The sequence below is a fragment of the Canis lupus genome, chromosome 28 (genome assembly GCF_048164855.1).
Source record: "Canis lupus baileyi chromosome 28, mCanLup2.hap1, whole genome shotgun sequence".
NCBI lineage: Eukaryota > Metazoa > Chordata > Mammalia > Carnivora > Canidae > Canis > Canis lupus.
The window spans coordinates 5119210-5146755 of NC_132865.1; the positions used below are offsets into that span (position 1 = coordinate 5119210).

Consider the following 27546-nt stretch of genomic DNA (forward strand, 5'->3'; position numbering starts at 1 on the left):
TCGTAGGAAAGTGATAGGAAAGTTGACCTTTGTGCTATATTTCTTGTTTTTTTTTTTTGACCCTGCACTATCTTGAATTTGGAAGGTCAGACATTTCCGATTTATATTTATAAATAGCACAGTTACACAACACCACAGAAAACAACCAACACTTGCAACGTGAAGCCCTTTAGAAACTACTGATCTTCCCTCTTTAAAAGTCTATTTCCAATTTCTGCTTCTTGCCCTGACGAGTACCTAACACAAGACTATCCCCTCCTCCATAAATATGTAGGCAACCGAACAAAGATACACAAACTGTTTTCAGACAGTGGGGACAGGGAGCAGAGGACCGAGTCCCCTGAGAGAAAGAAAATCGATGAGACAAGCTCTCTGAGAGCTCAGCTTTCTGCACAAAGCAGCTTCTGGGCCAGAGCGTGATGGACGCCTGAGTAAAATGCAAGAGCTTCACTGAGCTGAGCAGACGGAAGACAGTTCAGGAAGGACTGGGTGGGTGAAATCCGTGGGAGAGAGTAATGGAAATGAGGGAGATAAGCAGAGAAAGAGTTCCAGAAATTGTTCACAGGATTTTGATTACGTTTTTGGCAGAATAGAAAGCCACCCATGCGGGAGAGTGTGCGGTGAGGATAGAGAACCCGTGGGGAGCAGACACCCAGACACAGGTAAGCTGAGCTCCGTGCAGCAGAAGCTGGTGGAGGACTAAGGATGGTTGAGGAACAGATGCTGCTCCATCCTCAAGACCCTCCCCAACAAATTTAAGACACTGAGGGAGAGAACAAAGGAGACCTAGTTGACATGGTATTTATTGTTGACATAGCATCCCACCCCCCCCCAAAAAAAAAAAGTAGAGGAAAATATGCCAGAAGTGTCTGAGATTTCCTTGAATTGGAAAAATTAGGTGTTCTTCCTTCTGTGGAAATGTCTTGTAAGCTACATTTATTTTAAAGAAATAAGCAGTTTTATTTTTTGCACACCAGGACCATGGAGACACCATGGAGATCACAGAGTAGAAAAGTAAGCCCCATCACCCAACAGAATGGAGAAAAGCGCCTGCACTGGGGACCATTTGAGGGATCAGATATGGTATCTGGTCAAACTACACCATCCATGGGGGTAAGAGAAACCATCCTGCCATCACCAGAGGCACTTTCTCACGGAGGGGACTCTTCTTCCCAGAAGCCTGTATGCTGACTGCCCAGCATGTGCTATGCCCACCACATCTCAAGCCTGTGTCCTGTTCTCTCTGACCAGCCCATGTGATTACCCACCACCACCACCCGGGCCCCTACATATACACACACCGGAAGCTTGATGGGATCTCCTGCAGAGAATCTATGGCAGTGGGAGGCCTAAAGTCCTATGTCCTCTGGGGAGAATGGGTGAGGTGGGTACTGAAACAGGTGGAGTCAAAGACCCCGGGGCTGAGAGTAGTTGGTGAAAACTCCTGTTGACCAAAGAAAAGGTTAAGAATCAGTCCAAACACAAGCCATGTAAATACCTCAACAAGCATGGAGACTCCAGAATAGTCAAAGAAAGTTACTCCACTGCAATCCAGGATTAAAAACCACTTCTCACTTGGGCATGGCTGTGAAGCTTCCTCTGTAGGAGAAGCAGAGACAGACGTGAGTTAGGGAGAGTTCTTCGAGATTTCTGCTGCTGACTTGGTTGACTGGCAGAAGGCAGCGGTGACCTCATGTTTAACAAGACTAATTCCAAACACTTTTCAGTTTTCATATGTTTCATTTAATTACTGATGACTTCTGAACTCTAACTTTTAATCATTTGAACGTGACTTCAGGTAATTATTACAAAATTCAGAGGGGAAGAGGGGATGGATGGGCTAATGACCTATCGTTCCACAGAGACACAAACTGATGAAACTTGGCAATCATCTTCAATGATTTTGAAAGAATACTCACAAGACTGCGCCAAAGACAGGCTCGAATTGAGGCCTCTAGGCATTCTCAACAGCACTCTTTCCACTCTATCCGACTACTCCCTCCAGGGATATGCCCAGAGGTAGAGCCCTGTTTTGTGATGTCTGAAGCTTATAGTTTGGAGGTCACATTTCAAGGAAAAGATCTCATTGCTGGGGCTTGTCTATTGGGCCTGGAAGGGAGCTGTGAGAGACCCTAAAAACTAAGTTTTAACTTGTTCATAGAAAATCTGCCTCTGAACTTACCGAAGGGGGAAAAATTTACTCAGGACGTCATGAACCACGAGCTCTTATTTGCTGATGTCTTTATGGCCACAGTTCCCTCATGTGAAATGACTTATTTCTAAGCAGCGATAGACCATGTCCGAAGTCCCTCTAAGGAGTGATATGGCTCTCCGGCCACGTAAGAGAAGATTGCTTCACTGTTAGTAAGCACAGTCTATCAAATAAACTTCAATCCATGAATGATTATGAAATTCTCTGAGGAAATAAATTCTTAATTGGAGTCATTTTGCTATTTAAGATCCCCGTGGCATTAAAAAGGGCACGTGATGTAACAAGCCCTGGATGTTACATACAATTGATGAATCACTGAACTCTACCTCTGAAACTAATAATACACTATACGTTAATGAAAAAAAATAAAAATAAAATGCCCATGATTTTCCCCTATGGTGGCTACAAAAACGTGGGAATATGGTTGTTTCTCAGTTAGCCCTGGAGGGAAGTGTAAGGGAAATTATGTATTTTTAAGACTGCTGCTTAAAGATAAAAAGAGGTGAGTGGACAGAATGAACACTGAACATTTACTTATAGCAAAAAATTGTTAGCAAAAAAGGTAGAGAATTGCTACCAAGTAATTTTTAATATATTCAAAAAAAGGTATTCAGGGATAGGATTTGTTTCCAAGTTTCACCTTTAGATCTATATTCATATTTATTACATGAAATAATAACTATAGAGCACGGACTCAGTTCAGGGAAACTTTTTAAAACATACTTATTCAAATGCAGTTCCCACTGCAAGGTTTCAACATTGTAGTGGGTGATACACATGTAAGGAAAATACTCTCCATTGTTTCTAGGAGCCCGTCTCTGACTGCCAAGGATTGGACTGGCAGACAAATGGGGATTTATAAGAAGCAAATATCTCTGGAGTGATGGCTCAAGGCTTCATGCAAAAGTAGCCTTGTAGGATGTGGATTCCAAAAAGTAGAAATGATTCATTCTGAGTACTCCATATGGGCAGCTGTAAATGAACACTGATGGTATTTGAGATTTCAAACTCCTCCTTCTCCCAGTCAACCAGCATATATTGAGGACCTACTGTGTGCCAGGCACTCCACTAGTTCCTTCTGCTTTCCTGTTTCTCCCACAGAAAGGAGGGCTAAGAAGTTAAGAGTAGGTTCAGGCTCTGCTTCCATTGGCCCCAAACAGCAAATTAGAACTTTAAACAAAATTTAAACTTAGCTCATAACTTAGCTCATCCACTGACCGCTCAGTAGGAATCATTATCAATCACTATTTGCCTAATTAAACATGGGACCTACCTCTACAAATGCGTAAAGGCTCTTATTTATGCCCTCAGATAGAGTGTGCCCTGCTCGTTATCACAGACAGGAGAGGAATAAGACCACAGGAAAAAGAAAAAGCAAAGCAAAGGTAAAGAGTAGCATGTTGATTGACACTTATTCCTTCTATCTCTTAGTCCCCATAAATACACATGCACACATACTCATATAGACACACACACAGGTGAGCACTATAATAACTGGTGTATAGATACTGTTATTTCATTTTGCTTAGAGCTACAGAGATAGAATTACTAGATCAGTATTAAAAGAGTGGCTAAGAGATTTGGCTCATTATTTGATTCATGACATGTATTTCCTTGAATACTTTTTAAGATTCGTAAGCACACTTTTATCCAATTTGAACATTGTGTTATGTTTTCAGAGTATAAAAGTCTCCTGCTAACAATTAAATGATCAGATAAGCTTTCTTACAAATGTTCGATAATTCATGATATACATATATAAAATATATATAATAGATTAGGCATTTTCTTACAAAGTTAAATATAAGAAGTTTTATTAGTAAGACTGATGTTTGCAATTTACCATGGAAATCAATATTTAAATGGTTCCTATGCAGATACTTTTGAATATATCTGTCGTAGAAAATAAAATTTATGTGATTTCTTTAAAGGCAGTAGTGAGCTGGAGCCAGCTCATACCAGCTCCTTTTTTTTTTTTTTTTAAGATTTTATTTATTTATTCATGAGAGACCCAGAGAGAGGCAGAGACACAGGCAGAGGGAGAAGCAGGCTCCCTGCAGGGAGCCCGATGCGGGACTCGATCCCAGGGCCCCGGGATCACAACTTGAGTAAAGGCAGATGCTCAGCGACTGAGTCACCCAGGGGTCCCCATACCAGCTCTTTTGACAAGTCTTCAATATGTCAATTGTTTCATAGCTTCTTAACTCCATGATTAATGACAGAGTGTTGGTGTTTGGAATCAGTCATGGTAGAAATATTTTACACAATGGAAATGGGCAAAAACTACTAGCAGTGCTTCTCCACCAACTTACCTCATTGCCCCCTATTCCAAGAGTTGCTTGTTAAAGATTTACCAGCACATCACTGTCTAAAGGTGGGGAATGTTGTTAAACATAAGGAACAGAATAAATGATTTTTAAAAATCCAATGGCAAAAAAAAAAAAAAAATCCAATGGCTTTGACAAAATACATTTCTTAAACCACTGGCATCTTTAGCAAGAAATCTTAAAATGATGATGACTCAATTTGATATCAGAATTTCTATAGCTCATTTTTCCATCCATACAGCACCATTCTTAACAAATGACATATATCTTTTACAAAATAGTGCATATTTCAAAATAAGCTACACTTAAATTCTTAGTTCAAGAAATTCAGTAGAAAAAATAACTTTAATATTTAATCCCCAAAATTTTAAAAAAAACATTAATTTTTCTGAGATCTTTAAGCCTCATTCTTTATTTACTAGGAAACATAATTGTCATTGGTACTATTTACAAAAGAGGTTTGGAAAAAATTAATTTTAATATGAAAAAATATTAACAATTGTTTTATTTAGAAATGTCAAAAAATGTCAATTCATTATTTTTCCTGAAAGAGGCCACATAAATTATGATCTATAACTATTAGAATATGGCATGAGTTCTATCATCCCCATTCCTTATCCAGACAAACATGGCTAACCAATCACAGTACTTTTTCCGCTGAGGTCAAAGATCTTAGAATTTTTATCAACTCACCACTTCAGGAAGACACCAGGAGTTTACAAGAAATTTGTATTTGTCAATCTGAACTCATTACTACAGTGCGAAAACAATCTATTGAGGTGTTATTTAGAGGAATTGATCACTGGAGCTAAATTACCAGAAAACGGTGGTAAAAGGTACAGAAAAATTTTTAAGAAACAGTTTTTTTTTTCTTCCCTAACCTATCATACTTATTTCACTTGTAAATTGCACTTGTCATTCTCTATATTTTCTTATAGTTATTTCATAATGTATCAATAGACTGCTAACTATAAAAATGTTTGGGTTTTATCATAACAGTACAAAAATTTCCCTTCTATTGTCTCAGTGTGCTTGCTTTGTCTTTCATTTTTACACTCAGTTTCCTCTTTCTTGTTCCTTTAATCAAAATAGGGTATATTTTCATACCATCTAAAATGAAAAAAAAAAAAAGAATTGTTCCCATGGGATGCCTGGGTGGCTCAGTGGTTGAGTGTCTGCCTTCTGCTCAGGTCATGATCCTGGGGTCCTGGGATCGAGTTCTGCATTGGGCTCCCTACAGGGAGCCTGTTCTCCCTGTGCCTGTGTCTCTGCCTCTCTCTCTGTGTCTCTCAAGAATAATGAATAAATAAATAAATAAAATCTTTAAAAAAAAACAGAATTGTGCCATGTAGTTATAGATAATAATTTAAGTAAGCTATTTTAAGAGGAGCAATTAATGATGTCTTTTCCAAATAAAAAAGACATCTTTAGTGGTAAAGTTACCAATTCACTGAAATGAAAATTTAAATACAATGGACACTTCTGAAATCTTTCCAAAAATAAGTGAAGTTTTCTTTCACACAGTACCCTCTCAGCTCTACCATTGTACTGATTTTATGGCTATAACCTTGTGTTCTAAGCTTCTAAGTAAATCAACCAGTGTAATAAAAATCACATTGTCGTAGAAAAGAATAAAGTGAATTCACAGCTAATATCCTGCCTTAAGCAAAATGAGGTAAGCTTGGAGCATGTGCAAAGGAGACAACTAATCTATACCCATGTGGGATGTGGTAAATGATGGGCTTTATCTACAAAAAACAACATTTCAGAAAGAAATTAACCATCAGGTGTGGGTGGGCAATTAACTCCAGACTGTGGAAGCCAGCTCTTTCCTGTAGAATATTCATTAACTCCTTTAATTAAAAAGTATTCATAGTTGCATAATTTAGGAGTGCTTTTCATATACTTCAAAAGGTTCTTGACAGTCTGTGAGTCACTCATAATTTTTTAAGAGAAGGAATTTTCTGTTGATATCAATTAACTATTGAGAAGCAGATTTACATCTCTAATTTCTCAAGAAAACAAGGAGCTATGAAATATTTAGAACAAACCACAACATTCTCCTTGGAAAACATGTGCACATATTATCAGGCACGTCATTCGTTCATTCATTCCTTCAAGCAGTCAGTCTATACAGACGTATTCAGGGCTCTGAATGGTGTCCTAAGTAAGGCAAGTAGAATGGAAACAAGAAGGATGATGGGCCTTGCCCTCAAAAGACTCACAACCAAAGCAAGAAACCAGCTGATTGAACTCGTAATATGAAATATTCTCAAGGATGGAAAAATTATGCACAGAGTGCTAAGGGAGATAGAGGAGTGACCTGGTGTGGTAAACAGAATAATGGCCCCCAAGGATGCCCACATCTTAATCCCCAGGCCTGTAAATATGTTGTTAACATAGCAAAAAGAATTCTGTGGCTTTAAGTTAACCACCTTAAGATAGGGACATTACCCTAGATTATCCAGGAGGGTCCAATAATCACAAGGGTCTTGATGAGAGGAAGGCCGGAAGGTGGGAATGAGAGAAGATGTGGTGGTGGAATAAGTCAAAGAGAAATTTGGTTTGAAGATGGAGGAAGGGGCCAGGAGTCATGGAATATGGATGGCTTCTAGAAGTTGGAAAGAGCAAAGAAATAAATGGATTCTCCTCTAGAGCCTCCAGGAAGAATATAACTCTGCCAAAACTTTGATTTTCTACTGTGAGATTCATTTCAGCCTCTAAAACTGTCCTGTAAAACTTAAGAGAATACATGTGTGTTGTTCTAAGCCACTAAACTTGTGGTAATTTGTTACAGTGGCAGTAGAAACCAGTACACCTGGGTTGCTGGTTTGGGGGGGTAAGGAGTGGTGATGAGGGCAGGGAACTTGTTTTATTTTATTTTTTATTTTTATTTTTTTTGGGGGGAGGATTGTTTTAGACTTTAGGATCTGTGACAGCAGAAGTCACACCTGCCTTCTTCACCCTTGACCATACAGTGCCTGTCATGGTGCTCAGGACTTAGTGGATGTTCAGTGAATACCAGAAACCTCTGCTGTGGGCAAGGGACACGAATCAATTAATGCAGGAATAAAAAGAACAGAACGCATGAGCTGAGATCTGGAGAATGTGTAGAAGTCAAGCAGGGGAGAAGGGAAGTGGAGGTACACTTGGAAAACCAGAACCCTAAGAGAGATGTGCACAGGAGTGCCTCTTGGGAATGGCACAATGGCACTACAATGTTTTGGGGACACAGTCTCCACATAATAATGGGAGACTTCTTCACATTTGAGCAATTTTTGTTTTCATTCAGATGAATATGATGACTGCCATCTTATAATTTATATAGCTGGTTTCATATATTTTGATTATTCAATCAGCTGCTCAACTACAAATCTTCCCCTTCTGTGAAAATTATTGTCAGGAGAGTGGATTTTTTAATTCTCTTCCCCTTCCAGTATGCATGCCCGCCCGCAACAGAGACCTGAGTCCTAACTCTGTCCCTAACTAACTGCATGATTCAGAGCAAGTTCGTTAACCCCTATGGGCCCCAACTTCTTGATCAGTAAAATGAAGACTATCCTATCACCTATTTGAAAATGGAAGTACAGTATTTACTTATTACCCTTTTTGGAGTTATCAAGAAGAATGTCTTTTGAAAACTGTCAAGTGCTATACAAATATTGTCCATCATAATTTTCATTCGCTGACCAAGTGTTCATTGGACCATGAAGGACAACGCAGTGAACATTTTGAATTCATTTCTTGCCTTAAAACTCTAGTTGGAAGGAAAATATGCAGAATAAGAACAACTCTGTAACCATATAATATGTGACTGAGTGAAGCATGTGATATCTCTGCTTTTCTATTACTATGGTCTCCGTTTCACAGCTGAAGATACTGAATACCAGGCTGCGCGGACTGTACAGTCCCCCGCATGGGTCTGGTTGACTTCCTTCTCTACCTAATGGGATTGCCAAGCAGTGTGTCCTTCAATTGACTTGACTTCTCTACTAAATCTTGAAGATATTATAAGGTTTGGATTGGCAGATTGAGGAGATGGTGCCATTCAGGAGAATCCAAATAAAAGCTCAGAGCCCTGGATGACTGCACTAGGTATGGGGACTGATTTATCAGACTTGGACAGAAGACATGTGTGATGTGGAGTAAAAGGGAAAGCAGTTCAAGAAGATAAGGAAGGGCTTTGGGTGGTGTGCTGAGGAGGAGTGGGCACTCAATCTTCAGAAGGAAGCCTTTAGGATGAATCATAAGACAGATTTTAAAGTAAAGATTAATCATTTACTTTAATCAACTACAGATTAATTTCAGATTAATCTGTCATTACATCACAGAGCACAGTACAGCCAAGATGGTGATTACATCTCCTCTTGCATGTTAACACCAGCCGTCTGCAGTAGCTGCCTGCAGCCCCAGGTTGAGAAGATTCTCAGGCTACCCTGGCTCCTTGGAGGACATGCCTTGATCTACTAGCTCTGATTGAGGTGAGCATGGGACACTGGATATTTTCTATCCATGGATTAAAACCAAGAATGTCTCGTAGCAGAAAAAAAAAAGTACTAATTCATTTTGCGCATGATTAAGGACAGAATCAGAGTCACAGAGTGAAAATATAGAGGTAATAAAACCAAGAGTTATAGGTTTTAGTAATTAAATGGGAGGAAAAAATCAATAACATGAACAGTAAACACATCCTTAGCATTTAAAGCACAGAGAGGGGAGAGTAAGACGGTGTTTCTGAACAAAGAGAGATGAGAAGACCCAGGATACCCTAGGGTGTCAAAGAAGGAGAGGAGGAGGATACTGGGAGAAATACTCTTTCCTAGTTCTAGTATCAGCTAATTCTGACTATTACAGAAGGGACACAGCAAAGGTGACGATGCCCATCAGCTGCTGCCCTGTGAAAAGTGGACCTGGCCTAGTGAGAGGCAGGGGTAAGAACACCCTTAAAAAGTTTCTAGATAGGCAGGAGAATTAGGCATTCAAGAAATGGTCATTAAATCAGTACTAGAGCAGTATTGTGCAAGCATTCTTTGAGAGCATAAGGCAAGAAAAAAGTAAATTTACTACACAAATTCAGAAAAGACCAGAGAAGCTGACATCCATGTTGATGGGGGTCAATGCTACTAATTTAGGTATTTATATAACATTTATGTTATTCTACTCTATATGTTTATATGTTCATTCAGAATATATTTTATATACTAATACAGTAAGTATTAGTTATATGTTATCCTCTTATATAAACATTCCACATGACCTTTATTCATTGTACTGTTAATGGATATTTCAGTTGTTTCCAGATTTGGGGGAATTATAAAGAAAGCTACTATGAACAATTTTGTATGTTTCCAAGTACGGATATCAACAGATTTCTTTTTTTATTGTCCTTAGAAGTATGAAAATTAATGTAAGTCAGACTTTTCTGATTTTTAAGTTTATATAAATGGATTTGGAATTTTATAGTATGCTTCCTTTGTCTTGCTTTTTTAAGCCTATTATGTTTTATTTTTTTTTAAGATTTTATTTATTTATTCATGAGAGACACAGAGAGAGAGAGAGAGATGCAGAGACACAGGCAGAGGGAGAAGCAGGCTCCATGCAGGGAGCCTGACGTGGGACTCGATCCGGGGACTCCAGGATCAGGCCCTGGGCCGAAGGCAGGGGCCAAACCGCTGAGCCACCCAGGGATTCCCTATTATGTTTTATATAAGACTTTTCCAACTTTCTTTATTATAAAAGTATACCAAATAATAAATATATCAAATAAAAACTCAAGTGCATAATATACCACAGTTTATATGTGTATCTGCTACCTTTTTTGGAAATATGAGTTGTTTTCAGGACAGTTTTGAACAGTTTTACAAATAATACTGTTGTATTATAATATACAACATAATATACTGTTGTATATTCACAACAGAATATTCTTACTTGTGTAATCGGCTACACAAACTCTCATTTCTTCAGGTTGCATAAGTAGGAGTGGAACCGCTGTTCACAGGGTATGTATATCTTTAATTTCATACAGTTTTTCCAAGCTGTTTTCTAGGGTGTTGTAACAGTTTACCCCCCCACCAGCATTGTAGGAGACTTCTTATCCTACATTCTCACTACCCTTTGGCATTCTCAGACTTTTAAATATTTACCAATTATATATATTTATACACACATACACATATATACACACATATATGCATGTACCCACTGTATATATGCATATATATATATTTAATGTTCATTTCTCCAGTAATTACTGTAATAGTCAAGCATATTCTCACAAGTTTACTGGTAAATTTGAAAATGCATGCTTCATGGCTTTTCCTCATTTCTTTTGGGTCTTCTGCCTTTTTTATTTATTGATTCATAGAGGAGTACAGTCCTTTCTCCATGTTATATGTTATATCTATCTTCTTCCATTCTGGCTTGTCTTCTCATGCATTATTTGGTGGCTTTCATTAAACAAAAACTCTTAATAATGATGTAGCAAAGTTTAAAGATAATTTTCTATGCTTAATACCTTGCATATCTTGTGCATTTTCTCCTATATTCACTTCTAAATTTATACTTTCTTTACCACTCTTGGGATATTGATTCACCTGGTACTGATTTGGGGATATGGTATTTGAATTGAATGAATAATTTCACTCATTGTAGACACATGATTGTCTCATCATTGTATATTAGTAAGACTGTCCTTCCCTCACTGCTCTGCAGCGCCACTTTTGTCACAAATCGAACACCAATATGTGTGAGATTTCTCTCTCCTTTTGGGCTCTCTACTTTGTCCTAATGATCTGTTCATTTATCTTGGAACCCATACCATACTGCATTGATTTTTAGAGCATTATAACGTATCTTCATAATTAAGAAAATATTCTCTCCCCCTTGTTCACATATTTCAAGAGTTTTTTGGCCTATTCTTGGCCTTTTCAATTTCTACACAAAATTTAGAATAAGCTTGCCAATTGCCATTAAAATGTCCTATTGGAATTTTAATAGGGATTAAATTTATGTTTATAAATCAACATAAATAAAACATATCTTTTCAATATTGAGCATTCTAACCAATGGACGTTGCAGTTCCTTCTATTTATTCATAAACACCTAAGTGTTGCAAGTATTTTTAACACCTTGTAATAAGGTTTTACGTTTTCATCCTGTGTAGGTTTATACATCTTTACTTAAATTTACTTCTAAAAGAAAGCAGGAAGTGAGATAGAAAGAGGAGAAAGAAGGAAAGAAGAAGATGGAGGAAGCGGGGAAGGAAGCAGGAGGAAGCGAAGGAGGAGTGAAGGAGGAGAGAGAAGACAGGGGAGGAAGAGAGGAGTAGAAGTAGAAATGAGAAGAGGGAGAAGGGTAGAATAGGGAAGGGAGGAGGAAGACGAAGGGAGGGAGGTGGGGCAGAGAGAGAAGGATGAGGAAGACAGTAGAGGGAGGGAGAGTGGCAGGAAAAGGAAAGAGGATTTATTCTCTGGTCTATATTCAAGTTAGAACACTTAGATTTTTTGTTAAGCTAACTCACCATTGCAGTTGCCATTGGATAGAGAATTGAGCAACGTATTTTGTTCACACTGAAATGAAAATGAATATAAAGAAGAATAACATTATAAAAATTCACTTCTGTCCCTGAAAAAAAGCACATCTTTCTTTTCTCCATAAATAATAAAAAACCTAGGCTCCAAATATTATTTTTCACTAGTCATTTTTTTTTCAGAATGATAAACACAACACATTGAAATAATAAAATGATCAATGGTTCTAAGTATTTATTAGCTCAATAAATAACTTGCATTTCAAAGTCAGACTATCTTGTTTAGAACATTTTCTGCAAGATGAAGTTTGTTTTGACTTTTGATCAGGAATCAAATATTTGCATCTGTTTTCATGTAGTGGATCCAATCAGAAATTAACCTCATTCACACAACATTCTCTGAGAGAGAGCCATTGGCCATATATTTCATATTATATGAAAGTGAACTATTCATCTACAGCTCCATGAAAATGCCTGAGAAACCATCCTGATTTATGGAAATGCTAGGAAATGAAAATAACTCTGCATCCTACAATTAAAGCTCTTTGAAACTGACAATAATTGATGCCTCTAATGAGATCACATGCTATCTTCTTCTCAAATGTTGATGATGATGATAGTAATTGATATTTTTGACTACTTACTATACACCAAGGTCTCTAATTTAATTATATGATCCTTAGAAAAAGCCTATGAAGTTACTCATCTCATTTTCCATAGGAAGGAGCCAAAGATTGGAAAGGTTAAATAACTTGACCAAAGTCACAAAGCTAGTAAGAACCTTGGCTAAAACCAAAGCTCATGCTTTTCCATTCAGAACCTCCTGCTCCCAAGCACTACATTATACCACTTCTCCCATCAAATCAGTTTCATCTTAAGGAACATCGATTTTCTCTTGATACCCAATGGTGCAGCTTATATACTTTAATTCTGGCTCTGACCGTTATCAGCTGTATTTCTACCAGGTTATTTTACATTTCTAAATCTCAATCTTCCTTTTTTGTAGCATTCAGACAATGCCACTTACATCATGGGGCTGGTGATGATTAAGTTAGTCTAATTAAAGGGACTAGCCCTTGAGAGACATTCAATGAATGTGAGTTGCTTTTCCTTCTTATATTTAATCTTGTCTGATATCTGCAAAAGAATTTCCAATAATTTATGTAGATACTCCACCCTCAAGGAGATGAAGTATAACTCCATACTTTTTATGTGGGGTTGCACATAGTGATTTGCTTCCAAAGATTACAGTATGTAAATGGTAGAAACAGTAAATTTCCAGTGAGGAACCTGACAAATCCTACAACTTGCAGGATGATCAAGGTTAACAACAAGGAACATCATGTTGATAGTGTGTACCTTTGATATGACGTGATGAAAACGGTGCTTTGCCTCTATAGTTTTTACTCCTAAAACCCCATATCCCTGGTTTTACCATGCTAAATTCCAACAGAAGGATATTCTACAAAATACCTGACCAATACTACTCAAAACTATCAAGGTTAACAAAAAGGAAAAGCCTGGGAAACTGTTACAATGAAACAGAATCCAAGGAGGCACAACTACTATATGTAATGTGATATCCTGGATGGAATTCTGGAACAGAAAAAGGACACTTGGTAAAACTAAAGAAATCTGAATAGAGCATGAACTTTTTAGTTAATGATAATGTATCTGTATAGGGTCATTGATTGTAACAAATAACATCACACTAATCCAAGGTGTTAATAACAGCAAAATTGTATGGTGCAGGGTGTATAGGAACTGTCTGTACTAACACTTTTCAATTTTTTTGTAAGTCTTAAACTGATCCAAAAATTTAAGTGTATATAAAAAAAAATACCTTGTCTGAGCAAAAGAAAATTTTGGATAAACAGGAGACTGAAACCTCCTTTGCAAAGTTAGATCACAAAATGGCTATTATTATATGAGTATAAGGGAAAGGAGGGGAACTGAGTGGTAAAAATTAGAGAGGGAGACAAACTCTAAGAGACTCCTAACTTTGGGAAACAAAGAGTTGTGGAAGGGGAGAAGGATGGGGGGATGGGAATGAGGAGGGCAATTGATGGGATGAGCACTGGGTGTTATACTATATGTTGGCAAGTTGAATTTAAATTTAAAAAACTGTATAAAAATATATAACCTATATAATAAAGAACATGAATCCAATAAACACTTGCACCCTCAAATCTAAGATTTTACATTCAGGAAGATATTTAATGATGACATATAGGAAGCATATTGTCACAGCGTAACAAAACAGGAAATCCTTTATCAGTTTGTGTTTTGAATATATGATTCTTCTTGCCCTCGGGTGTTTTAAATGACCTTCCATCACTACCATCTACCATTGAAAATGCAGCTGCAAGAGAAGACCAAGGACCCAGCAGAGCACCCCAGTTTAAGACAGAAGCATGGACCGCTATGCAGAGCACAGTATATCCTTTAAAACTCACAGTGTGAAAATAAAAATAATATTTGCATTATTCTCATTAGAGTGAAACATACTCTCAAGAAATCCTTTCTCACCACCATAAAATTCTGGGTTAAAGAATCCCTTTGGAAAAAATAAAAAAATAAAAAAAAAGAATCCCTTTGGATGTCATTATGTATCAATAACCTAGATTCAATGAACTCTACTTGATTATTAAAACTCAAATTTCTTAAGTCCCAAGAAGGTAAAAATCATATATGTGGAAACTCTTCTCAGAAGGCTGCATTTATTATTAGGTTTATTTCTGACTTAATATGCTACAAGATAAACCACATGCCAATTTTCAATTTCTGAAAACACCTTAGTCTTGCAGGAAAATATTCTACAGGAAATATTATCAATTATCAATACAACAACTGGTTATAAAAATATTTATGTCAGACACTCTACTAGACATGATAAAGCCTACAAAGAAGCATATAATTTCAAGAAGTAAATTTGCAATTTGATAAAATAAGACTACACTTTTTTTTATGGGTTAATCAGATTATTTGGAACTGTGGACGAATTTTCCCACAATATTAATGTGCATGGTGGTTGTGAGCTTACATCAGCCACAAGAACCTGCCTATCTCATGAAACAGCTAAACATTGCTATGAAGTAAGCATGGTTTTGTAAAAGAAAGAGGCCTTGTGTCCAATATGAACAACTAGGAATGTATGTCCATCTTTGTCATGAGTGCAAGTTCTCAACAAAAATCACAGGTAGGGTTCCTAATGATCTGCTGAAAGTGACATCCTAAAGAGTATAGTGAGAGGAAAAGACAGGGCTGGAGAAACACAGGCAGGGCCAGCCTCATAAACTTGCAACTTATGTGGTCCCATGCTTAGAAGGGTCCCCTACTTGGTTGAATGCTCTGCTAAAGCCATCTCGAAATTCTTAGTAATTGTTGAACAAGGGCCATCACATTTTCATTTTGCACTGTGCCCAGCAAATTATATATCTGATCCTTTGTTTAGGGCCTCTGTGGTTTGGATCAGTATGAGACCCAGAGGCAAAAGCATAAAGCTGCAAGGAACAGGATTGTGCTACTGGACAGCTCTTGAGATTCTAGACATGGAAGTCAATACTTCCTGTCTACCTAAGTGACTGGGGATAACATATGCTCAAGGATACAAGAAGAGACCTTTGTAATCTGGAGTAGTAATGGAAAACTTCATGGAGAAGGTACTACTTGTGCTCAATCAAACTAATATTAGTTAACATTTTATAGTATTGAGTAGGCCAGATAGTATTTTGAGTGCCTTACGTATATTAACCCATTTAATCATCCTGATTATAGATCAAGAAATTGAATCACAAAAGGTTTAATTAAATCAGTTAAGTTCCCACAGCTCATCAATGGCAAACCCAGGCAGCTCCAAAGTCCATACTTAAGGGCTTAATTAAGGATTCAAATAATCACAGCTTATTTACATAAAATCAACCTGATGTACATTTGATATCTCTGTTAATGAAGATAACTTGTGGAGATAAAGAATGCTAGTTTTTAAAATAATGTCATGATGATAACAACAGTTTATGCTTCTCTGAAGTCATATATCATATTCTACCCCTTTTAGATTTGGATCTGACTCTTCTTTCTCTTGGTAAAAGGTCTTTTAAGCTAAATGATTTGTCTTATTTATTCTTCTCAGGGTTATAGTACCTAGTACACATATGTGTGTACTGGATACATATGCTGAATGAAATAATGAATGAATGAATGAATGAATGAATGAATGAAAAAACAAATGAATGAGAGTGATTACCTAAAAACTAACTACAAGGACCCAATGAAAAGTATAATACAATATAAGGCTTTGCTGAGGGAGAGGTTTCCAAGCACTCTTAAAAATGTATTATATTTCAGGATTCCTATCTTAGTATCATGATATAAGGTTATTTTTAGTACATTGTTGTAATCATGAACTAGAGGATCCTACCTTGCTGACATCATCCAGTAGCTGGTTGCTGGCATTTTCCTTTTGGATTATGTTCATTAGATCAGTATGAAACTTCTTTGCATTCAGGAAAACAAGTGGGTTGTTTATTGAGATAATCTTCACCTGCTGCGAGGTTTCCTTTTGGAGGAGAATAGGAATAAATTCAGAGTTCTGAATGAAATAAAAGAGGATAACTCTATCCAAAGAGTCTAACTCTTACAAATCCAAATGTCACTCAGTGATGGAAGCAATCTCTTAGCCAAGGCTGTCATTATTAAAATCTATTTGGAGAACTTAATATACTATCATGCTTCTTAGGAAAAATATGTAATTCGTCTTTACTAAGAAACATTAAAAACCATGAGATGAGTCTGCATCTTTTCAGAAAATGGCCTTTATTCCTACTGATTTGAGGAAGGCAACACCCTAGGATATCCAAAGAGTACCAGGAAGCCCTGTTCTCCCAAAAGTACCTCTTCCCTACAATCTAGAAACTCAAAATTCGTTCACTTGACCATCAGTATTTTTTTAACGAAAATACGTCCTAAAAGATCAACTCTCAATTATTTACCTCAAAATGACATAGCTTTCTTTTGGCTGAAATTATAAGCTTACAAGTGCTGACCAACAGTCCTAATTAGGAGAAAGAAAACAAGAGGTAGTATCGGAATATGGTTTCACTGTGGGCAGGACTAGGTTACACTGGATTGCCAGGATGCAGGTAAGAGATACAGGAAGAGAGAACAAAAGGTGCCTGCTTTGGCCATTGCCCAGGTCTTCGGGCACCAATTTCAGGATGCAACTGAAATCATGCTCTCCATGACTTTTGGGGCAGGGGTCTGACCTAGAAATGGAGAAGATGGTAAGTTCTGTGAAATAACTCCTTACCAACTAAATAAAGCAATATTCCTTCAGGCGTTAGTACGTGCATAGAAGAGGAAACCCAGGGAATAGTGAAGCATACGGGCAGAGAAAAAAGATAAAAGAAAGAAAATATTAGGTTATTACTCTCAGCTTCCTCATCTTTTACAGTAGGTACATTTTTAAACTACATCCTCTGAAAATATTTCTATGGCTATACAACTGATTAGACTTTAGAAAGTGAGATTTGCTACAAATAAACAATTCCAGAAAACAAAAGCCTTAAGTTACCAAATTAACTTTTAATCAAGAGTAAACTTATAGGCAAAGGCAAGTCAAGAAACAGACTCCTAATTATAGAGAAGAAAATGCTGGTTACCAGGAGGCGGTGAAGTAGGGAATTGGATTAAATAGGTGATGGGCATTAGGGAGAGCGCCGGTGATGAGCACCGGATGATGCTTGGAAGTGTTGAATCACGATATTGTACACCTGAAACTAATATAACGCTGTATGCTAACTAACTGGAATTAAAATAAAAACTTTTTTAAAAAGAGTAAATCCCGTACAAACCAAAAATAAAACAATTCTTGGGCCTGTCATATTTAGTTATCACAAAGCCCCACATCAGGGGCACCTGAGTGGCTCAGTCGGTTAAGCGTCTGCCTTCAACTCAGGTCATGATCCCGGAGTCCTAATATCGAGCCCTGCAACAGGCTTCTTGCTCAGTGGAGAGCCTCCTTCTCCCTCTCCCTCTACTTCTCCCTCTGCTTCTCCCCCTGCTTGTATGCTTGCTCTCTCTGTCAACTAAATAAATAAAATCTTTTTTTTTTTTTTTTAAAAAAAAAGCTCCACATCTAAGATGGACCCACCAATCATACCACGTAATTGGGCCAAATTGTTATTTTAAGTTCATAATTTTTTAAAAAAACAAGTATTTGTTTAGGAATAGAGATTCAAATTGTATCAGAAAAGAAATTCTCAAAGGGGTTGAATTCACCCCAAAAGAGGTCTCCCAAGTCAAGGATGAATGTTTCACAGGAAGAAGGTGGAAGAGCATGAACAGTGGAGAGGAGTAGCAGACCGGCTCCACCTACCATCTTATGTGCAAATCTTCCTCTTAGCTTTCTCTCCCTCTTATTTTTAATACAAAATATTAAATAATTAGTAAAGCGTAATGTGCTAATAAAATTAAGACTTCCGTGTGACATGGTTATTATTCAAGTATGTGACTACACTGAAACCAGTGTTTAAAGACACAGAAGAATTTTGGCATTTTTATCTTCCTACAAATCCCCTCATTCACTTGCCCACATGTTTAGCCTGAAAAGAAGGAACAGATTAGATAGAATGTATTCTTCTATAGAATCTTTAAGCTGAAAAATGGACAAACTGGAATTCTGTTTCAAAGCTATGAATGTCAAGGCTAACGTACATAGCTATATGTGTAGGGTGGATACACAGAGGGTTCTAGGGATCCAAGACCAGTCTGGGACTTTGTGTGAGCACTATATTCTCATGGAAAATTTAAAGAAAATTAAAAATAAATTCCCATCACTGATGGAAAACTTGAGCCCTGAACATTCTGAGGGCTCTGGACTCTAATAGCTCACTATGAAGCAAATTTTTTCACACTTATTAAAAACACAAGCCATAATGTATATAAATATTGAATCACTATGTTGTATAACTGAATCTAATACGATAGTGTATGCTAATTGTTCTTCAATTTAAACACACACACACACATGCACACACGTGTGCATCTGCATGTGTTCACACATGTTCCATTTCCCTGAGTGTCACAGAAGGACTCCTGATGCTACTTCCTACTTCCAATCTACTCAGAAAACCCTGACAATTGGTCCTTCTGGTGGGAGGCCAGTTCTCTTTGTTTTGAGGCCAATCATGAGGTACTGAAGCAAGTGAACATGATAAATAGAGAAAAAAAAATGGTTAGTCAAACATTTACAAAGCAGGTTCAAAGTGAGGCCATATTTTTAAATTGCCAAAATATTTAAGTCAACATTTTTTCCCCTCGTTTTAAATTTGTTTTGGTCATCTTTCAAAAAATTTTTTTAAATTTTTATTTATTTATGATAGTCACAGAGAGAGAGAGAGGCAGAGACACAGGCAGAGGGAGAAGCAGGCTCCATGCACCAGGAGCCTGATGTGGGATTCGATCCTGGGTCTCCAGGATCACGCCCTGGGCCAAAGGCAGGCGCCAAACCGCTGCGCCATCCAGGGATCCCTGTTTTGGTCATCTTTCAGAATAAGAAGCTAGAACTCAAACACCATTGGCTTGCCCAAGCATGGAGAGGGCAAGACAATTTACATAAGCTGTTTTCTTAAAAAGATGTCCACTGTGCAAGAAACCAATCCTACTGGCATTCCATAGCCATTGGACTTAATTACCCTCTGCTAATAATACAATCTCACTGTGTTACAAAAAATAAAAGCAATACTATGATCCAATCTTGCTTTATTCCCTTCCCTATTTATTCCCTATCTTCTTGTATCATTTAATTTGGAATAGACTATTTGTTTAGTTTGACTATTTTATGCAACTTAGCTAATGAAAAAGAGATTTCCAAATGCCTGAACTAATCTGGACCATGATTTCACTGTGAGCTGTAGTTTTATGAACCGTGCTATCATCTTATCTGAATGCTAATACAGGATTTTTGTTGTTCTATTGATTTGTTGCATGTCAACTGCCACATGTATGGTGGTCACATATACCACTGAAAGTTCATGCTCATTAAAAATAAAATTATGTACTTAAAATTATGCTTTATCTACTTATGATACCTTAAAACTATCTGAACTACAAAAATTGTTAATTATTACACAAAGGAAAAGTAAACTTACGCCATCCGTTTCTATCTTCACTTTCAATTCCATTTCTTTCATGTTTTTTATACTCAGAGTCTTTGCCCTAGAATTCAGGAAGATAAAAAATAAAATGACATTTCCTAATCACTACAATAACAATGAAAATGTAAACAGGATGTCATTTCATCTTAACAATTAGAACATAGCTATATTGATTAAAATCCTCTATCCCGTTTGTTCATAAAACATTGGTAAATCTGTATTTCTCTGAGATCCTAAGGAATAGAGAGTAACGCTGGAGACATTTAACTAGAGATTAATAAATATAATTTACCTCCTCTGGGTTCCCAGAGCCCCGTATCTCCAAGCCACAAGAGGTAGATTGACAAAAAGAATTATAGGAGAGTGTATAGTGTTTAGGAAAATCTTGTTTTAGGGGAAAAAGAAGTAAAGAGGGATCAATGGCAAGATAGGACCAGATACTGATGAATCTACATAGACAGATTTCTACAGAAATCTCTATATAGACTCATGGGGGTAACACTTGACATTTTTATAAGTATATTATTTCACAAAGAATTTCAAGGGAAGGATGAGAAATGAGTAGAAGCATTATCAGATGATGAACACTGAGAAAGTAGAAAAAGAACTGGTCAACATAGTGGAACGGTTTCCAGAAGTTCAGTAAAAATCTCCAATAAATTATCTAGAAGAAATTTATACACACATATATATAAATCTGCCTTCTGAAAAATCAAATTTACTGATGTTATTTAATTTTCTAAATGATTAGATTTTATGTGGCCATTGAATAATATGTCCCCTTCACCTGATTTTTAAAAAAACAACAGCTCTGTGACACAGTGTATAGCTACGGGTTAATTTACTTACTTTGATAGATTTTATATATTCTATTTTATAGTGTGGACAAGATATTTCTTTTCATTAAGACAAACATTGTTATATATCATATATATATATATATATATATATATATATATATACTCTTTCTTTTACTCTCTAATTCTCTGATACCAACTAAAACATGAGTGTAGCACTAAATATTCCACAGAAATAAAAGTGGCAATACCATTTACTTTGCTAATGTGTCAAAATAAACAGCATTTAAGATCTTACCTTGGGAAGCGACCAATCACGATAGCTATGGTACAGACCACACCGAACAGCAGCCCCACATTGGCAGCAAAGCATATTGTAAATACGTACGTACTGACCCAGATGCCCTGGAAGAGAAACAGGAAACAGAAGAATTACCCTTTGGTAATTCTCATCTTTCTCATGATTGCTAAATTCCTCACAATCTTATTCTACAACATTCCTGTGACCAAATCTCTCAGCAAGAATAGGCTATTTAAAGGGTGGTAAACAGAGTCTGGAAACACAGAAACAAATCCTGGTTCCATCAGACTCCCAGCAGTAAAGGTGGGGAAAAGGCACATCCTTTCATTTCTAGGAACTGCCAGCCCTTAGTTCAATTCCCAGCAGCCCTTTCTTTCAGATCTGTAAATAGTTGGTTGATAACACATGGTTCAAAAGCATGCCATAATTTTCCAGTTTTCTCATTTAATGGAATAATATTATAAGCAAATGTTAGCAGATTTTTGGTCATTCCCCATAATTTTTGTATTCTAGGATTGCTAATGTAGTCTATTACTATGTAAGACCCTCAAAGGCTAATGGTTAAAATGATTGAATCTAATACTACCAATGTCACTGTTAGATCAGCCACTATAAAGATTGTTATAATTTTATTTGCAAGAGGCAACCTCTTGTGAAATTGTGAAAGCTGAAAAATCTGGGCCAACTTAGTCCTTGGGAATATTTCAAAAGATTGCAAGAAAATTCTTTCTCCTTTAGTTGGGACTCCAACATTATTACAGTTTTGCCCATTACCTGAAATTACAATTTATAACAAGATATTGTATTATAGTTGGCATTTCTAAGTTTATTGCTGGCAAAAAAAAAATCTTTAAAAGCAAAATAATTTGTGAAATCCAGAAGGTTATATTTTCTAAACACAATTTCCTGCATTTATCAAATATTAGACTAACAAAATATTCAAGCTGCCTCTTTCCCCCAAACTATTTGCATTACTCTACCTATGCACAATTCTAAGTGGATTTCTTTGTCCCAGTGGCTATATGAGTACTTTAAAACATCTTCAACAATCTAATTCAATCTCATATGCAAATGAAAAAGTTAGAAACTTCTCTATAATCTGAAGATAGTGCAGATTCTTGTAGGGGAGGGTGAGACAAGTTTGAAGTAAATGTTTCTAAATAGCATTTTTTACACAAAATGCTTCTCCTTTGTATTATTTATCTAAATGGAGCTTGAGTGGTTCTTCATGGTGAGCTATTTTGAAAAGCTAAGCCCTTGGAAGCAAATGGAGGGATATTTACCTATAAAATTCCTTTTGATATAGAAGAAACAAACATTCTAAAGTAAAAAGAGAAAATATATCTTAAGCGTTCTCATGTTCAGATCCATCACGAAGAAATGTAATGCTGTTAGCACTTACTATGACATCATCCTCAGCCTGTCATCTCATAGATTAGACACTAAAATGTTTTTCCTCTATTCAGATGAAAAGACAATCATTTGAGTCTTTTATACATATACAGTGTAATTTTTCCTCCCTAATGTATTACATAACGTAAAATGCTTCATCACATAAGGCTGCAAGTTTTTGATCATTACTTCAACTTGCCATGATTGCTTTGTTTCTTACTCATCCCTTAATGTGGACTGAACCCCCCTGGGTGGGGCAAAATAAGACCTCACCAAAAGCTTTATACGTCTGATTCCTCATGGCCGATCTCCATGATTCAATATAGCAGAGGGAACTGAGGATCCTGGTCCCTGCCGTTTATAAAAACCACAGAGCCCAGAGGCCATGATTCATCAGAGCAACCAAAAATTTTGGTACCATCTGGTTCTATTTTTAAAGTATATTTACTCTCCCACAACATCATCTATTGTAAGTTGGGTTCACAATGCTTAGTTATTTCCTGGGGCTACATTTATAGCTTTGAAAAAAAAAATATCAAAATGTAAATTAACAACACAGACCAGGGAAACAGTTCCATTGGTTAGAGTGAGTCCCAACACTGTTCTGTAACAATGTCTGTTAAAGATCCAAACATTGGTTGTCACAGTTGTAAGGAATTAGTTAACTCCTAGGCTCTTATTTTTTTCATCATGTGTTCCCACTTGATCCCTTCTCTATTAGCACTCACAGTCCCTAAACACAAGCTAACCCCAAAACTGACCTCAAGCAGGAAACACATAAACACATAAACCCTTACACAGTGGAGCCTCTACTCAATCACTTCACCTCCTCCTCATCTGTTTTGGTGATTGATACACATTATTATATTCCTGTAGATGTGAATTCTATTCCCACTGTTCCGTTACTCAAACCCAGCTCGATTTGGCCTTGGATTCCTATTTCCTCATTACTTCAGACAGGGTTTTGATCGACAGCTCAAAGTGGAATCATTATTGAACTATAAACAATTTAAAGAAATAAAAATTTCTAACTTTTCATGTGATGACTGCTTATGTGATGTTTTTTAAACTTTCAACCTTCAAATTATTTTATGTATATCCACAGCTTCACTTCCATGATATTTTAATGTATTCTATCTATTGAGTAATCTGGACATATTCTATCTTCTAGGTTATATAACCTATATCCAAAAAAGTCTGTGCAATAGTCTCACTACAAATGCTATGTCCTGATCATATTCCATTCATCCATGACTTCTCACTGTTGAATTCCTTAGCAACTTGGAAATACCTGTCCACTTCAACCTTAGGAGGCTTTGTTAAACTAAACCCAACGTCTCATTCAACCATCATCCATCTGTAATATCCATGTCATCTTCCTGAACCATACTTTTTGCCCGCACCATACTATTCACTCCAAGTTTTCAACTCTCATCTCTACATAGGAGACTACCAATTTTGAGCTATCAAGCCATTTTTCAAACTGTCTACTGATATCTTCAAACGCAAATGCAAACTCATTAATTTTACCCCAAGATCTCCCCTTCCTTCAATGTTCTCTTTCAGTTATAACTCTAATATTCTTCATGACACTACAGTCAGAAACTGTGGAATCATATTTACTATTTCTCTTTTTTATCTACTCGTCCAATCATTTCCTATCAATTATTAATTTTAAAAATCTCAAACCATGCCCTCTTCATAATTCACTGATAATGGCCTAGTTCACACTTTCCTATGGCTTGCCTAGACTATTCTGACAGCCTCCTACCTAATTACCTGTGTTTGTTATCCGCACTGTAAACCATTTGCTATACCGCTGCCAGGATTATCTTTTTTAAAAGTATTGATTTAGATAGGATGTTAAAGGTACTTTTACTCTACTACCTTTTATTGAAATCCATCCAAAATAATATAAAAAAAACTGAATATATAGGGAGGAAAACCCAGCCTCAAAGAAACAAGAACATGGTCACAACTCCTAACTACAAAATATGGTGTAGAGTTGCCGAAGACTGTGAAGTTTGTAAAATATCAAGGTGGATACTGGAAACCAACACATCTGCCCTCAAGTTTTAATCAATTACAGATTTCTTCATGAATGTCACAGTTTTAAAAATTCTATGTAGTAATTTTCTGATAAAAGCTCTCAATTCTTTGGGCAATGGTGGGCTACAAGAGAAGAAGGAAATGTACCCGTATGATATATATTTTATACCGTGGAAAGAAGAGCAGTAACATGAAACACCAGTTGTATCACTTAAAACCTAACTTCCTAACCAAAGGAGACTGACAGAGGTGAAGAAACATGAAGAAGGGAGAAAAGACAGCAAGTGTCATAAGAGAGCCTGTGATTGTGAGGCTCTGTTTCAACAAGGGACAAATCTTCTGATGACGTACCTAAATCAGAGCTGTGGACTACTCCATCTTACTTCCTCACCTCCTTCCCTCCCCATATTACTTTTAAGCAAATAGCTAGGACCACTAAAAATGCATTATAATCATAAAATAATCACAGGGATTTATTCATAGAAATAGGGAAGGAAACAAAATAACGAAACAGAGACGAGATAGGTCTAGACATTGTAATAGGCAATTTAACACCCCCCCACACACACACACACAAACCCTTAGAAGTAGATGTGAAGATTCAAAGAAGAAAACCTGTATTACAAAAAAGAAAAACTGAAAGAGATTTTAAAAATAAGCTGGAAGAATTTAGAAAAGGATGTGGATAGATATAAAAACATTAGAGATAAGAGCCATATTTGAAGCTAAAAAAAAGAGAGATAATCACAACTAGAATACCATAACAGGGATATAGCAAATAGTCCAGAAAAACCACACCTACGCTCCCAAAAATAATTTTAGGAAAATATATAGATACATAGAAAGACAAAATAAAATCAACAAATACATAATTCATGAAAAGAATATATAGATTTGGAAAAATACTCAGAGATACATTAGAAGAAAAATTTTGCATATAATCTTTAATTCTGAGATCAAAGGGATATGTCATTCTCATAGAAATTTGGCACTGGATGTTCAACCACAAGAAATATTCTGATAATATTACCAAATATCATGGGCAAGAAAGAACTTCACTGAATATCCACGCAGAAAAACAAATTCACATAAGATAACAAAATAAATCATGTTGACCTATAATTTCTCTGTTTCATCTCTCAATACCTGAAGATAGTGCCAAGTCTAAAAAGTCCTGGGAAAGCTTTTTAGACTCGGCCAAAAACTTCCTTCTAGTATGGGAAAAAAAATCCAACATACAGATATTTTTACCACGCAGCAGCTCAGGGAATATAAACACATAAGCCTTTCTTGAAAAACTACTTGGTAATGACATACAGAAAACAAAGAGATTAATTGAAATAAATAACTCTGGAATGAGAACCTATATTTAAAAGAAAAAAAAAACTAAGGTAACCAGTAAATGCATTTAAATAATCTTCTATAATTGAATGACATCATCTTCTAGCAGTGATGTTCCTAACCAGAAACTTAGAACTACTTCTAGACTGATGCACTTTATATGATGAATTGGTAGTGAGGACAAATTAGTGCAGTCTCTTAAATATCTTTCAACTCTATTTCTGCCTCTTGAACCTCCTGGTCTCACTTGTGTTCCAGGCCTTGCTCACTTACTTGGCTGACTTCCTAAGGCATTTCATCCATCTTCCCCAAATGACTTCAGCGACCCTTCCAATACATAAATCTTATTCCTACTTCTCCTTTTCGTGATGTCATACTGCCTTCAGGATGAAGTTTAGTCTTCTTTATAGGACATAAGCAACCTTTCCCAGTCCAACTCATTCTTAATCTTTGCAACCCCATCTATTCCTACTCCTACACTCAGACTCGATGATCCACCCGTCATTTCCTGGAAGAAGGCTTTCCTGACATCACTCCCCTTGCAATATGGTACCATGCTCCCCTTTATGAAATAAATGAGTCCCCTAGAAGTACCTTTATCACAGGGTTATCAAATAGCTTGTTCAATAAGTCTGCATCCTCTAATTTCTCTATTTCCATGTGCTACCTTACATATATCACCTTTAAAAAGTCATGATCTTCCATCAGTCTGGCTAATTTTAACCCTTTGGCCTGCCTATCAGTACTGTTATTTCAAGTCTCAGTTCCCATTTCAGCTCTGCTGTTAGACTCTCATATGCACCCAGTCCAAATTAAATGCTCTAACTTCCATTTTTTCCCCAGCACTAAGCTTGTACTTTTATTTCCAGGTAATGTTGTATCATGTCTTGCATAATAAGTTGATGTTTCTATGTCTGCTTCCTGCACAATGAAAGTGTCTGGAGGGGACAAGTAGTTCTTTATTTATCTCTGCGCTCCTCATGGCACCCAGTATTGTACTTGGGTAGGGTAATACTGAGCCTTGAGAGAAGTGTTATGAAAATAGGCACCAGTTACCCAGTTACCCCACCCCCACCCACCTCCCCTTCCACTACCCCTTGTTCATTTCCCAGAGTTAGGAGTCTCTCATGTTTTGTCATCCTCTCTAATTTTTCCCATTCATTTTCCCTCCTTTCCCTTATAATCCCTTTCACTATTTCTTATATTCCCCGTATGAGTGAAACCATATGATGATTGCCTTTGGTCACCAACTATTAAAAGGTGGACATATGAGTGGTACAAGTCCACTGATAAGAGTGAAGAACATAAGTAGGTTAAAAAAAAAAAAAGAAAAGAAATGTATAAAATATATACATTTTGGATAGAATATATTTTAAAGTGGAACTTGCCTAATCTTTTGTATTAAAATATTAAATGTTAAAAAAAATAGGCACCAGCACA

At 36.6% G+C, this 27546-nt stretch overlaps 1 protein-coding gene and 1 long non-coding RNA gene across 2 annotated transcripts in view; one reads left to right on the forward strand and one right to left on the reverse strand.

The window, feature by feature from the left end:
• SLC26A7 (solute carrier family 26 member 7) overlaps positions 1-27546 on the reverse strand; it is a 112962-nt gene that overhangs the window by 7054 nt on the left and 78362 nt on the right. The window contains exons 12-16 of the mRNA XM_072803951.1: positions 21322-21428; positions 20221-20287; positions 16491-16628; positions 12062-12110; positions 1499-1599 (exon numbers count right to left, since the gene is read on the reverse strand). Of these exons, the coding sequence (XP_072660052.1) occupies positions 1499-1599; positions 12062-12110; positions 16491-16628; positions 20221-20287; positions 21322-21428 (462 nt within the window). The remainder of the gene's footprint in view (positions 1-1498; positions 1600-12061; positions 12111-16490; positions 16629-20220; positions 20288-21321; positions 21429-27546) is intronic.
• On the forward strand, positions 146-19510 carry LOC140620121 (uncharacterized). Its single transcript, XR_012019857.1, has 3 exons — positions 146-662; positions 978-1113; positions 19453-19510. It is a non-coding gene; the product is annotated as an uncharacterized lncRNA (long non-coding RNA).